This window comes from Pteropus alecto, unplaced genomic scaffold, assembly GCF_000325575.1.
Source record: "Pteropus alecto unplaced genomic scaffold, ASM32557v1 scaffold86, whole genome shotgun sequence".
NCBI classification, from domain to species: Eukaryota; Metazoa; Chordata; class Mammalia; order Chiroptera; family Pteropodidae; genus Pteropus; species Pteropus alecto.
This window is the reverse complement of record NW_006442109.1, coordinates 6,598,511-6,613,246: the sequence shown is the minus strand read 5'-3', so window position 1 is coordinate 6,613,246 and position 14,736 is coordinate 6,598,511. Positions and strand designations below refer to the sequence as shown.

The window sequence follows — 14,736 nt, the reverse complement described above, 5'->3', positions numbered from 1 at the left end:
ATGCCCTGCACTAAAAAAGGGTAAACTTTCAAAGAAGATTACACAAAACAGAGAAAACTGGAGACCTGACACAAGAGGGAAGCAATGGGAATCTCTAGGAGGCTGGTGAAGGAAAACGACAGGGTGACAACTGCATTCCAGGCATAGAAAAGCAACTCGTCCAGATTGGGTCAGCGTGACTCAAGAGCTAGGCATGTTGAGGGTTGTCATCACCATGCCCTCTGCCTTATACCATCTTAAATAAATATGAAAATATTTAAGAAACAAAACTTAAATGCTTTGAAGAGTTTGGGTGCCTGGCAAGACCATTCGGGCTAAAGCAGCTATTCTTAAAGCTGTAGTTTATGCTGGCAAAGCTAAGAAATTCACTCCACTTTCTAATGTTTGTTTTCCAACTGGTGGTAAACGGTGATCATAGTTGAGCTCTGGGGCAGGGTGGGCAAGGACCGGAACAGTGATGAAGGGAAGGAGCCCAATTCTCTCTCATTCTTTACTGCATCTAAGAGCCCCCTTTCGAATTCTAGCTCAAAGACAAGATGTCCTTTCGGAGAAGCATGTATAAGCTCAACCTTAACCTGTGAGAGAAGTGGTGTTTGGACTTTTGTCTTGGGCCTGGTTCTCCTCCACTATGAGATTAAACTATTGAACTTCGGACAAACCATATCTCCATTTCCTCCTCCTGGTATGTAGTACTCCAGAGGAACTGGACAGAATCCAGCCTGGGCGTCTCAGACTCCCAGCCAGCTGTGCAGGTCTGATGGGATTTGCACTCCTAAGGATGTCAGCTCCCCAGATCTAGAAATGTGGGTCTAGGCAAGGTATGAGAAAATTAAACAAGGACACTTGCTTTATTTTCTGTCCCAAACCAAGGTGGGAGGGTTCGGCAAGGCACGTCTTCATTCCCTGCACAATCAGTGGTCTTCCTTGGGGTCTCCAGTTCAGTTGCCTCACTGAGAGCTACAGTTGTTCCTCTGAAGCCCACTGGGCTGCCACTCAGCTCAGCAGAGGCCCTCCTTTTGGGGGAGTGGGGGATGAGACCTATCATCCACTAGCAGAAAGAGGTGGAGGAGGAGGGTACTCTTGACTCCTCCACCAGTGTAAACTCATGGCATTCTTCCTGCCTCCTCTGGGAATTTTGTTTCACCCCCAGGAACATAGAAGGCTCTCAACTGTTTAACTCCAAGGAAAGGAGGATCGGGGGATGGGATATCATTAGGAATATCTGCAGTCTCGAGTTCTGTGTGACTTTACCATCTTTGTGAAGGATTGGAGATAGATGTGCTTGTCTAAAATAAGTACAGAACCCAGAAAGAGAAAGACAGGAGGAAGTAGTAATCCAACCATAGAGAGATGCAGAAGGGATTCCAAGGATGACAGCAAAGAGAAGTCCCAGGAAGACAGCTGGACAATAGGCTTCAAGTGAAACAAGCCAGGCAGATTGAGAATGGGAGCTATAAAGGCAGGATGTTGCTTAAAAAAAAAAAAAAAAAGGAGTGGATGGATTATCTGATTTGATTATCCTATGGAAAAGTCTATTCGAAGGATATTAAAAAGAGTAGGAAAAGTTAGCAATAGAGTTAAAGAGTATTAAGCAAATTTAAAAAACAAGGCAAATATTAATCTGCAGAAAAAGTACTAAAGGAGACCTTAGTAGGTAAAATGCTCAGCCATAATATTTACTAGGCATATTTATATAGTAATATTTATATAGTAATATTTACATAGGCATAATCACAGGAACGATTAATACTGAATTAATAAAATTTAATGTAACTATTTTGGAGGAGTAGAATGGAGAAGCAGAGGGAATATGGTATAAGAAAGCAAAATTCTCATCTATCATAATAGGAAGTCTAGAGATAATGTCCAAACTGATAAATCAAGAAATAGCAGTATATCACTCTTTTTATTATATCACATTGTATATAATATTATATTGCTGGATTTGATTTGCTAATAATTTTGCTAAGGATTTTTGCACCTAAGTTCATGAGGGATATTTGTCATTTTCTTTTCTTGAATTGTCCTCATCTGGTTTTGGTACCAGGGTATAACGGCCTCAAAAGTTTATTTGGAAAATATTTCTTCCTCCTGTATTTTCTGAGTCTGTGTAGGATTGCTATTATTTCTTTCTTATATGTCTGATGGAATTCATTCATCAAATATTTTAATAATAGAAACCAATAGCATGACTATAGGGAGAAAACATATACATCGACAATATTGGTGCTAAGGTGAATTGGTTCAGTTTGGCAAACTCTACAACCCAATAAACCCATTTTGAGAACGTCTAAGAGAAAAGTGCAAAACGAGTAAAATCCATTGTAGGGAGAGTTTGATAGCAGAATCATTTATCAAACCAAATGCTAAAAATAGCCTCAATAGTCAACAATGAAGGAATGGTTAGATGAGAATGTAACTACAAGTATAATCTTACAGTTATTAATAATACATCTAAAGATTATATTGCAACATACATAGAAATGCATATGAAAGACTATTAAGTGAAGAACAGAACTGAGGGGGGAAAAATGTCATCTCAGCACAGCAACATGGAGAAAGTGGTGTTTTGCTTAGCAAAACAGCCAGCAGTTGACTGCTTTTAGAATGGTCTTCAAGCTTGCAGACACAGACACTTAATTTTGCCAGCACACCAAGGCAGTATCCATTTCAAAGGAGCAGGTGAACATTAAACAAATTTACTAGCCTGATATATAAAACCAAAATGCCAATTTATTCATCCATGTTAAAATCCTGAGTACCAGCTTATACTCTCTTTGTGGGCAATTCCATAAAGAAAGTCAAGTTATAATCAAAATGGTGTTTGGTCAGCAAAGAATCAGGATGAAGGAAAGTAGGCAATTTGACTGATTTTTGGCATTAGGCTGTGATAGCTTAATTCCTCCCATTTCCAAATTAGGAGGGTCTTGTCATTAGATAAAACATGCAATCAGTCAAATCTAACAAGCCTGGCAGCCATTCTGTCTCTTTGAGGTTGCTCTCCATATCTCTGCCCTGATGGATTCTATGTTGGTTTCACAAAATAACTCTCAGAAAGGAATCTTCTATCTCTCCTTTCCAAATGTTTGGGGAAGAAAGGACTGTGACCCCAACATCCTAATAACAAAATTGAAATGAGCAGAAAGAAACGTAAACAACTGCTGTGCGAAAGTAAAGAGATCAAACTGATTTTTTTTTAATCTTAGAAATATGAGAGACGAAAGAGATGATGAGGAAAAAACATGGATCTTTCCAGCATTCTCAATACAGCAGCTGTCCTTTCCACTAATATTTGTGACATGACAAGAAGCCAAACAATCAACATCCATCAAAGCTTTATTTCTACACAAGACTACAACAAAGCTGGAAAAGAAAGTGCTGGCCAAGCTCGTGTAGAAATGATACGTTCTTAAGAATTTATCCTATAGAACTATGTATGCAAGTGTTTGTTCACTGTAGAAAACTAGAAACAATCTAAATATTTATTAATGGGGGATTAAAAAAATGGTACATTTGTACAATAAAATTCTATGCAGCTACTTTAAAAATATAAAAGTAGATGTGTGTGAATAGGGAGACAGCTCCCAAATACACTTAAAAAATGCAGAACAGTATGTAGAGTATAATCTATTTATATATATATGTATATATATACATAAATGTATATATATATATATACATAGAAAAATAATTAGAAAACAGTCTCTCAAGCTAATTTTATTTCTTCCTATATAATTCTGTGGTGCTTGAAACATTTTTACCACAAACAGTGTGTCATTTTTAATCAAAAATTAGGTTTTTAAGGTTCTATAAAAGTTCTAGAATTCCATTGTCTGAAACTGAAAACTTGTAGCAACAACCTTTACCCACCAGATGCTCTTTGAACAAACTATATTAGAGTCAGAGGAGGAAATGGTGGTAAAGAAATCTGTGCAGAAAAGAAGCAGTGAAGTATTGTGTCTGGCTGCACCCATAGAGGGGCAGAAAAATGAGGAGAGAACACCTAAACTAGTCATTTATGAAACTTTGAGATAAGAGAGACCAATAGTTTATATAAGTGCAAAGCATATCTACAGAAGATAAGCAATAGTAATATGCTTGTAATGAGGGCAAATGTAAACAATGTGAACACAGCGCTGGGAATTATAATAGACACATATTTATATCACTGTAGCAGAATACATATCTTGTGGCATAAACTGGCTTGTTAGTATCAACATGAATTTAAATCTTCTCCAAAAGCTTTCCAAAGTAGTACAAGAAATTACAAACACATTAATAAGAAGATGAATTACTGTCTATTTCAGATTCAAAGTAGAGAGAAGTCTTTGAGCCGGATTTAGCAAGAATAACTTTTAATCATTAAAACGTTACATAATAATAAATGGAACGTGAAGAAAATATTAAAAAACAAATAATATGAAAATACCTATAACAATCGAAACTCAGAGAGAATCACTATTAGAATGTGTATATTGTTTATTTTTCTTTCTTCTACCTACATATAAGTTCCACGAAAATGAACTATGTATTTTTATTATAGCATAATTTTTTCATTTTGCAACCACTCATGAAAATTTTTCTATATCAAAGTATGTTTTACCTATAAGCATGATGCTTAATGGCTCCACTGTATTTCATCGCAAAGCTATACTGCAATTTACTTAACCAATCCTCTATCACTGGACATTTCTGATGTTTATAATTTTTTCATTATAAACAATACTTTAACAATAAACACTTTTATAACTAAATCTTTACACAGATACTCAAATAGTTTCTTCTGATAAATTATTAGAAGTAGAAGTGTTTGGTCTAAGATTATGCCTCTAAGGCTTTTAATACATGTTACCAAATTGTTCTCTGGACTGGTTGCTCCAGCGCTGTACTGATAATATCCTTTGATATTAAGTTTTAGCATTTCTGAATCAAAACGACTATTTTAAAATGAAAAATAATCAAACCTTGTTATGATTACTCCTTTAAAATTATTTTATATGTTTCAATGTATTGGTTTGTTAACTAGGACATTCAACGACAAGTAATGGGAAAGTATCAAATGTCAAAATTAAGCTAAAAGATACTCGCGATACACAGGTGAGATGCCACAGCTCTTGCCCTTGAAGATTTTATAATTTACTGGGCAAGTGAGGGATGTAATAGAAATGATCCCAGTAGACGGACACCGGAGGAAAGAACTCCTGACTCTATGAGTGTGCTAAGATAGGTATCACAAGGGAGGTTATACTTGAGCTGTATCTGAAGGACAAACAGGAGTTTTCCAGGCAAAGTAGAGAAGGTAGGGCAACCCAGGCTGAGAAAACTGCATATCCCGAAGCCTAGAATGCAAATGATTCCATGGGATGGGAAACCAGTGGGAAATGGGGTGATCTCGTAGAGTGAGTGAGAACTGGTATCCCATACTAGAGTTTTTACCACACCAGTAAAGCTTTGGGGAGCTAGTAAAGCGTTTTATGTATGGGAGTGTCATGATCCAGTTTGTATTTTAGAAATTTGTATTTAGAAATATAGTGATCACAGGACATTCTTGCAGTAAGTGTGCAGACCTAAGGAGGACCCAACCTGGCACCAGGTAGGGGAAACACCAGCATTACCATGTTACCCTTTGTTGATACTATCTAACAGTCAAATACAAACCTGAAGGAGAACCAAAGTCTTCTGACCTCTAAGATATTAGATCACCAATTCATAGCATTATAGAGCTGAAAGTTCCTTTAAACTTTATCTGGTACTAAACTCTCATTTTCACAGATGAGGACACCTGTAAGCAACTTGCCGAAGGTCACACAGATGATGATGACCTATTTTTACTGTAACTTACTTACAAAGTTTTATAGTATGAGATCTCTAAATTGGAAAAAAGTTTCATAATCTTTGGTTGGCACGGTTTAATGACATTTACTTTTTAATGATGACAAGCAAAAATTTTAAATAGCATTTTAAAAAGATTGGAGAATTACCCAATAATATAATGAAAAGTAACTTTTATTTTAAAACAAACAAACCAAATCCTTAAACTTCAAAATAAATGGATATGATCTGGCTTAAAATAAATCTTATTTTTCAAACTTGTTCATTTATTAACATTCCTTAAGTCAGTCTTATACTTGACAAACCATAGCAAGTTGTCATTTGGAAATAAAGTTGCTTGTACTTAACCACATATATCTACTGATCTTTCCCTTCTCTAATCCATTTCCATATTAAAGCATTTTCTATTTCCTGGAACATATATAACATATTTAGCCAGTGGTGTTTTAAAAAAAAATCTGCTTTTAAAACTGTAATCACTCCTTGTCCTGTCCTTTTTTCTTCTGCTCAAACTGTATGCCAAAAAAAAGTGACTCCCCATTGCTTTCAATTCACTGCTAATCAGTTTCCAAGTGACTTAATCTAACATGATTAATCAAACTCCTTGCAACACCTCTCTTGCACCACGAGTAACTTAGACTAATAAGTTTAGTAGAAGTGTCACTTGCAATCTGTCAAAAAGAGCAAATATCAACATACTAAAGGTTTTCTCCCTTGAACACAGAATTTCTCTATATCAATAACTTTATAAAGGGAGGTGTCTGTTCTCTTGACTCTCTCTGGTTGTGTAAATTAACATAAAAAGCCTGTGCCATGGTCTCTACCAAATGACAAACTACTTTAATCCCATTCGTCTGCAAGTCATAGTAGATTATACATAACTAGTGTCACAGGGCAGAGCTAGCTCTTGGCCAAGGCTTGAAAGCACCATTGAAAAAGCCTCTGTCTCCAGCCACTAAGTGTGAATGCGAGCAGGGACAGGGCATCATTCCATCATTCTGATTTACAATGCACTCTGAGTATTGCCCCAGCCAAAGTTGGGCTCCCAGGAGCAGAGCAAAAGGAGAGAATGGAATATCCTTTCCTGCTCAACTTCTCTTAAATATCCTCATTTTTCAACTCACAGGGCACCTTCTCCATGAAGTCTTCCTTGACATAACCTGCTTTGAATCACATCTCCTAGGGCCTGCTAATCATTCTACTCTCTCATTCTGGCTACAGTGATTTGTTCTAGGGATAGCTGCATCACATGAGCAGAGCCAATCAGAGTCTTCCACTGGACTTTATGTGCAGATGCTACCTTCTGCTAGAACTTCCTTTCTTCTAAATGGCTTCATCAGTTGATAAAAGCCTACAGCTATGCTTTCGTATTTTTCCCTTCTTAACTTCTCCCATCACTCACACACACACACACACACACACTCCAAAATCTACCTAATAAGGGAGACTCGTCTGCAAGGCGGAATTAAGCCAACACAAAGAAGAGTTGACAGAGAGAGAGAGGGAGAGAATGAGAGAGAGAGAGAAACAGCCATAACCTATGGTGCTCTACCTTAAGATACTCAGCTAAGGAGTGGGTAAGAGCCAAAATCCAGCCTGCATTCTCCTAACCTTGGCAAGGGGCTACCCTCAACCAGAGGAAGAGACCCCCTCCTTTTTTGTCACAGTCCCGGTCTGCTCACAAAGCCTTCTTCTAATACACCCAAACGAGTTGCAGATGCTAGAGAGAGATGTGTGATAAGATCAGCAGAGCCTTTAAAGTCACCCCCAATTCTTCCCAGTTATAGTCACGCATTCCTTTCTCACCACACTTGCTTTAGCTGGGTTTTTGTCACTGGGTTTTGGCCGTAAACTTTCTGTTAGCCACTGTCTTTGGACTCTTCCTTTCAACCTCCGAGTCCTTACACTTCCCTAGTCAGGCACAGAATAACTAACATCCTTTTCTTTCTTAGAGACTCAGCTTCTATGCAGAGATAAAGTACCAAAGAAATCAAGTACAACCTAATAATGCTGCTGCTGCTTTCTTCATTAAAATGATTAGTTATGATCTCTTTCCCAATGTTTTTGGTAACTACTCCTCTGTTAACTCCTAGCAGCATAGTACGCTGTCCAAACACTGGCTGTTCTTGCCTGATGTGAAAAAGGGCCATTGCTAATTTTTTCTTACAAATCCTGGTGTGTTTCATTGTGTTTTGTTTGTAAGAGATGGATCACTCACCCTCTTTGGTATCTGTCCAGCTCATGGAGAACCGTGTGATCGCAGTATTCAAACACCAGGTGAAGCTTCCGCTTCTTCCGGAAGACTTCAATAAGGTTGACAAGGTTGGGGTGCTTGAGTTGCTGAAAACATGAAAAGCAAGGTGCTAAATGTGAGTTATGAAAGACAGCTTTCTTTAGTTTTGATCCAATAAAAAGAAACCTGTTTGTCCTTTTAGAAGTTTCTTGTGTTGGTTGAAGAAAGCCATAAACAGTATTATCTTACTTCTCTCTACGAGCTGTTAGTCAGCAGCTTGTAAGTGAGGAGTGATTATAACCCAGGTGGTTGGTGAAGGCAAAGAGAGATATGAGAAGGATGGAAAAGAAAGGAGAATGAAAAGGGGGGAGTTAGTTAATACAAACTCATCCTTTACGTCTCGGATGAAACGTCCCTTCCTGTGGATGTCTTCTCTGATCTCCCCAGACTGTTTCAGTGCCCTTGTATGTCTCATTTGCTCCCCCCACCCCAAGAAGCATGTGTCCTTCAGAATTATTTGGAATTACAAAGTAATCATGAAGAAAAGATTACTTCGTAATCATTGTTCAATTGATTGTTTAATGTCCTCTGCTGTCAATAGATACAATAGACGCATTCGATAAAATGTAAGAACCATGATATCAGGGTCTGTTCTCTTATTTACTCAAAATGATGTTGTACCCCCAGCATGAGGCCTCACGCATAATAGGTATTTGGTAATTATTTATGAATGAATGAGTAAATCATGTTTCCTAGATTGATGAAACATTTTAAAACAGAAAAATGAGGAAGACCCTCCAATCTGATAGGCCTGAAGGTGTGCTTCTAGAACAGGGACCAGGGCAGAGGCGAGCGAGATGGTGAGAGAAGCAGTGCTTGCAGATATACTTTGTTGTTAGAATAGTCAGGATGTGGTGAGCGGTAATGGAAAGGGAGGTGTCAAGAATGACCAAAGGTTTATATAAAGGAGCAGATGGTGGGGCCATCAGTGAGAGGAGAAGCAGGTTTGGGGGCGCGTGGCGTGGAAATTCGGTTTGGGGCACATTGAGTTGCTGAGGACTCTGAGATACCGAAGTGGAGCAGTCAGGTTGCCTGGTGTCTGAGCTAAAAGTAAAAGCTGGGAGTCAGCACCAGTGTAAGCAAAGTCATGAATGAATGAGATTGCCCAGAAGAGCGAGTGAGAAGGGAAGAGGCCCAAGGAACCCCGGCACCCAGATGTGTGGGAGATGAAGAGGAATCAGAGTAGGAGAAAGGGAAGAAGGTCCCCCAAGATAAGAGAGAAGACAACAGAGCGTGACGCCATGATGCCACGGGCATATCATGGAAGAAGGAAGTGGTCTAAAGTGATGGGTGCTCTGAAAGTTCACATGGGGAGAGGCCTGAGAGGTGCCTGGCAGGCTTCCCCGGGGAGGGGCTGTGTGGCCTCCCTGACCTTGGTGTCAGTGCAGTGGTGAGACGAGATGCGAAATCCTGTGGGTTGCATATCTCAAACCACATTACTCCTCTCTTTCTCTGTTGACTCCCCTGGCCTCAGGGGCAACACTCAGAGGGACATCTCTGACCCTTAAACCAGTTTGTAATCAGTAGCCTGGGGGTTTCAATCATAGCTCCAATATTGTGAATGTTTGCATTCACGAGAGTTTGGATGTTTCTACTTTAATACTGAATGGTCTTCTTTAGGGACGTATAGAGGAATTAGATGAGAAGAACCAAGCAACATGATGGATAGAAGTTCACAGGCCTATTCAACATGTTCATTACACATACCAGTGATATTAATAGAATAGACTGAATTACCATATGTACTACAAAGATATAGTTCAGGGCTCATTATAATCTCTTCCTCTTTCTGAGTATGCAAAGCCAAAGTCTTGGGCCTGGTCTCATTCTTCAGCATTCGGATCTCAATATTCTTACCAGGCCAGTCACCGTCATCCTTCTGCTATGCTCTATCTAGAAACCTGGGCCATTCAGACTCAGATGTAGTTCCTCGTGTATAAAGTTTCCACGCTTGCTGTTCCTGTGTTACTGGTTTTCCTTTTATTTTCTCTCTGTGTTTTAAATACTGATATTTCCTATTATTCTGTGCAGTGAAGCATTTTGCCTTACATTAAGAAAAGGACTCCATTTTTATCAGCTGAATTTAACCTGAGCCCTACTTGGTTTCCCTGCAGAGCTGGGAATGCTGTGTCCTTCTTGGGTTTGTTTGGTTTTTTTAAGCACTACAAGCAATGTCAGAAGACAAATAATTGGCTGAGAAATATTGGTTAAAGTTATGACAAATATAGGATTATATTCCTAATATTAAAAGAAACTTTATGTGTTATAAAGAAAAAGACAACCCAGAGGGAAAATGGAAAAAAGATATAAATAGGTAACACAGAGAAAAGGAAATACAAATAATCAAGAGACATATGAAAAGATACCCAATCTCAATGAGATACCATTACACATCTATTCGAATGGTTAAAATTAAAAAACAAAAAAAGCTGACAACACCAAATGCTTGTGATGATACTAAGCAATAAGAACTCTTATTCATTGCTGGTGGGAATGCAAAATGAGACTGCTGCTTTGGAAGACAATTTGGCAATTTCTTACAAAGCTACAGACAGTTGTTCCATATTATCTAGTAATCACACCTCTACGTATTTACTCAAATGACTCAAAACTTATGTCCATGCAAAAACCTGCACACAAATGTTTATAACAAACACCTTTATTTATGATCACCCCAAAGTGGAAGCAACCAAGTTGTCTTCCTGTAAATAAAAGGATAAACAAATTGTGATAAATTCATAGAGTGGAATATTATTCAGTAATAAAAAAACGAAATGAGATATCAAGCCATGAAAAGACATGTATGAAACTTAAATGCACATTGTTAAGTGAAAGAAGCCAGTCTCAAAAGGCTACATACTGTCTGATTCCAATTATATATGACATTCTGGATAAGGCAAAGCTATGGAGACAGTACAAAGATCAGTGGTGGCCAGGGGTTCAGAGGGTATAGGGGAGGGTAGACTAGGTGAAATGGAATTTTTTTTAGGGCATTGAAACTATTTTGTATGATATGGGAATGGTGGATTTGTGACATTATACATTTGTAAAAACACACAGAACTTTAAGCACAGAGTGACCCTTAATGTATGTAAAATTTTAAAAATTATTTAGGAGGCTGGGGAATCCTAGGATGGAATGCAGACTGTGATGAAAAGATCTAACTGTATTAAAATGTGCAAAATAACCTCACTGGAGCGGGTCAGGGGGAAAGGTGCTGACTTAAGTAACTCTGGAAATAGGTAGAGTCTGTAAGACTAAAGGAACTACACATAAGCCCTGTACTCTCATTGATAGTTGTTTTCCATGAGGGTAAAGATTAACAATTCTGATACTGCTATAGATGTGTCCTGGAACAATGAAGTAAATGATGCTAGATAATAGGAGCCAGGTTTCTGCCTGAGTATACAGATAAGCAAGGAGAGATGAGTATAACCCATAATCTAATCAATCCTTGGATTTGAGTTGGAGACATCAGTATGAACTCACGTTTAGCTTAATATAAATATAAACAATTATGTATGGAAATAACTATAGATATCTTTGTATACATGGGTTAGTATATACACATATATCACCTTGTTCTGTCAACTGAAACGGCCTAGAAAAAAACAACCACACTACAGTAGCGACAAGTACACCTAGTGCTCAGATCTTGGTTTCTAATACCATTCTCCAAAACAGGGAACCAGGGCTCCATGGAGAAAATGGATAATTCTAAGTGGGACAGGAAAACTACAAGATGAGGCTAGAGCATCTTACAGTGCCAGGAAGTAAGGAAGGGCTGAAACAACTGCACAGAGCGACTTCCTTCCAAAAAAGTAGAGTATGGAGAGGCAGAAAAAGAGTAAGTTTATAGTGGAGTAACCTGACAAACACTATCTCAGCCAGGTGATGTAGCCTTCCTCCCCAAAATCCATAACCCCAGTCTAACCATGACAAAAACACCAAATTCCAACAGAGGGGCATTCTACAAAACACCTGACCAGTACTCATTAAAACTGTCACGGCCATCAAAAACACAGAAAGTCTGAAACCGTCACAGCCAAGAGAAGCCTAGGGACACATGCCAAGTAAATGTAATGTAAAATCCTAGATGGGATCCTGGAACAGGAAAAAACATTAGATAAAAATTAAGGAAATACGAATAAAGTATGAACTTCAGTTAATATAGTGTATCAATCCTGGTTCATTAATTAAAACAAATGTGCCATACTAATGTAAGATGCTAGTAATAGGTGAAACTTGGTGCTGGGTATACGGGAATGCTCTATATCAGGGGTACCCAAACCCCGGGGCTGCAGATGGGTACCTGTCTGTGGCCGGTTAAGGAACGGGCCACACAGCAAGAGGTGAGTGACAGACGAGCCAGCACTAGCATCACCGCCTCAGCTCCACCTCAGATCATCAGGCATTAGATTCTCATAGTAGCACCGGTCCCTGGTGCCAAAATGGTTGGGGACTGCTACCAATATGATCTCGATTTTTCTAAAATCTAAACTGTTCTAAAAAATAAAGTCTATTGAAACACACACACACACACACACACACACACACACACACACGCATCTTTTTACCCAGCACACCACCTTTGGGAATATACTGTATATAAATAAAAGCACTGTTGCATAAAAACATACGTACAAGGATATTTATTACAGCACTGTTTGTGGAGGCAAAAATTGGAAACAATACAAACATCCTTTGATAGAAGAGGATGGCTAAATAAATTGACACATTCAAATCATGAAATATTAAATACCATGCATGAAATCGAGGTCTCGCTATTGACCTAATGACAATGATATATTGAATGAAGAAGGAAAGCTATCGAGTAATTTTATAAAAATATATGAAATTAGAAAGTATATTAATATATGATAATTTATTCTATATTCATTTGTCTCATATTACTATTTAAAACATATACTGAGCCCTACTCTGTGCCAGACATTATTCTAGACCTCTGGGATTACAATATTTAACAAAGATGACAAAATCTCTGCTCTGAGGGAGCTCATATTTGAGCACGCTAGATAGGGATAAGTCTCATGGAAAGAAATAAAGTAGGTAGGGGGCATACATAGCATGGTGGGGGGTGCAATTTAAAACAAGATAATCAGAGACCTCACCGTAAAGGTGACAAGTAAAAAAAGTTCTGTAGAAAGTGAGGGTCATGAGGATGTCTAGGAAAATGTTCCAGGCAGAAAGAACTACCATTCTAGAGGCTCCTATGTAGGATCCTGCCTGGAATGTTTGCAGAACAGCAAGGAAGTCGGTGGTTTAGCCATCCCTTGTGCCTCGCTTCCCATCCTTTTAGTGCATCTTTTAATTTAACCGTTGCTGCATCAGCCGCCTTTGCACAGATGTAACCTGTAGCCCCTCACCTCAGCTGCACTCTGTATCTTTGGGGCTTCTGGGGTGCTGAAGTATGGGAGTGGGACGATTATAACACACAGAAAGTAACACTCCATTGGAGAGAATCATCGACTAATGGGGGACAGGAAGTGGTGTGTAAATGCTCCTCTCTTCTGATTCTCCCGCACCTTGGAGAGACCTGGCAGAATAAGTCCCTTTTCCCTCATGCATTGACTTTTCTGCCTTTCCTACTTCCCTCTCCTGTCCCTTTACTCCTGCTCCCTAGTATCATTTTTCAACATAAGCTACTAACAGAGTCCCTTGTCTCAGATTTTACTTTCAAGCTAAGACAGTTAGTACTAGAATGGTTCTAGCTAGCAGATCCTCAGAATGGGATTCTGGAACTAGATCAAACGCCAGGCAGATGGCAACAAGACCCCCACTTCCAGTGGTTAAGTGAAGCAAGAAGAAGCACTGGGGAGCTGCAGCAATGCAGTTATTAAGACTTTCCTCAGTGGTGGTTTTGAATGAAATGCAGCTTGGCTTATGCAAAGGCGTCACACATGAGTAGTATGGGACAATAATAATCTTGGGGATTATTGAATGAGCTGGCTTTTGTTAACACCTTTAGGTCGTTGAAAATAGAAAAGAGAACATGATAGTTTCAGGTTAGTTACCTGTCAACTGTGGGAATCAGAGACCTCTACGGCAGTATTTAAAGAGACGTTTATCTCCTGCGGACATAGGATAAACTGCTAAAATCAGGCTCCGTACTTAATTTTAAGAGTAGAAGAAATTTAGAGAGAAAGAAACAGACAGACAGACAGACAGACAATGTACAGCTGCAACAGGCCTCTTATGCGCAAGAAACAGACAGACAGACAGACAGACAGACAGACAATGTACAGTTGCAACAGGCCTCTTATGCGAAAGTCAGGGCTCTGATGAGAAAGAGAGGAACCCAGAAGTCTGGGATAGAAACATTTATGGGGATGAGCCTGAGAATCTTAAACCCTCAAATTTCCCTGAACTCTCTGGGCTGGGAGAAGCAGCCTCTGTCCCTTTGCCAAAGGTAAAGTGCTCTGAAAATACCTCACTGAGGCAGGTGCCTCCTGATTCTATTCCTGCTTCCTCCCAGGACCCACAGACCTATAACTGGGATGAGGTTATAGCAGTATCTGAGCAAGTCAATATGGTTCTTGCTCCAGGAAGAAATAACTGTATTCAGAGAATTACAAGACCTGGCTCATACG

The 14,736-nt window shown here is 39.0% G+C and overlaps 1 protein-coding gene across 2 annotated transcripts in view; it reads right to left on the bottom strand.

Moving 5' to 3' along the window:
• Positions 1–14,736, bottom strand: part of CDKL1 (cyclin dependent kinase like 1) — a 49,050-nt gene that overhangs the window by 19,151 nt on the left and 15,163 nt on the right. For both annotated transcript variants that reach the window (XR_003042679.1, XM_025038900.1), the window contains exon 2: positions 8,051–8,172. Coding sequence is in view for 1 of the 2 variants with exons in the window: in XM_025038900.1 (XP_024894668.1) it covers positions 8,051–8,172 (122 nt within the window). In the remaining variant the exon portion in view is untranslated. The remainder of the gene's footprint in view (positions 1–8,050; positions 8,173–14,736) is intronic.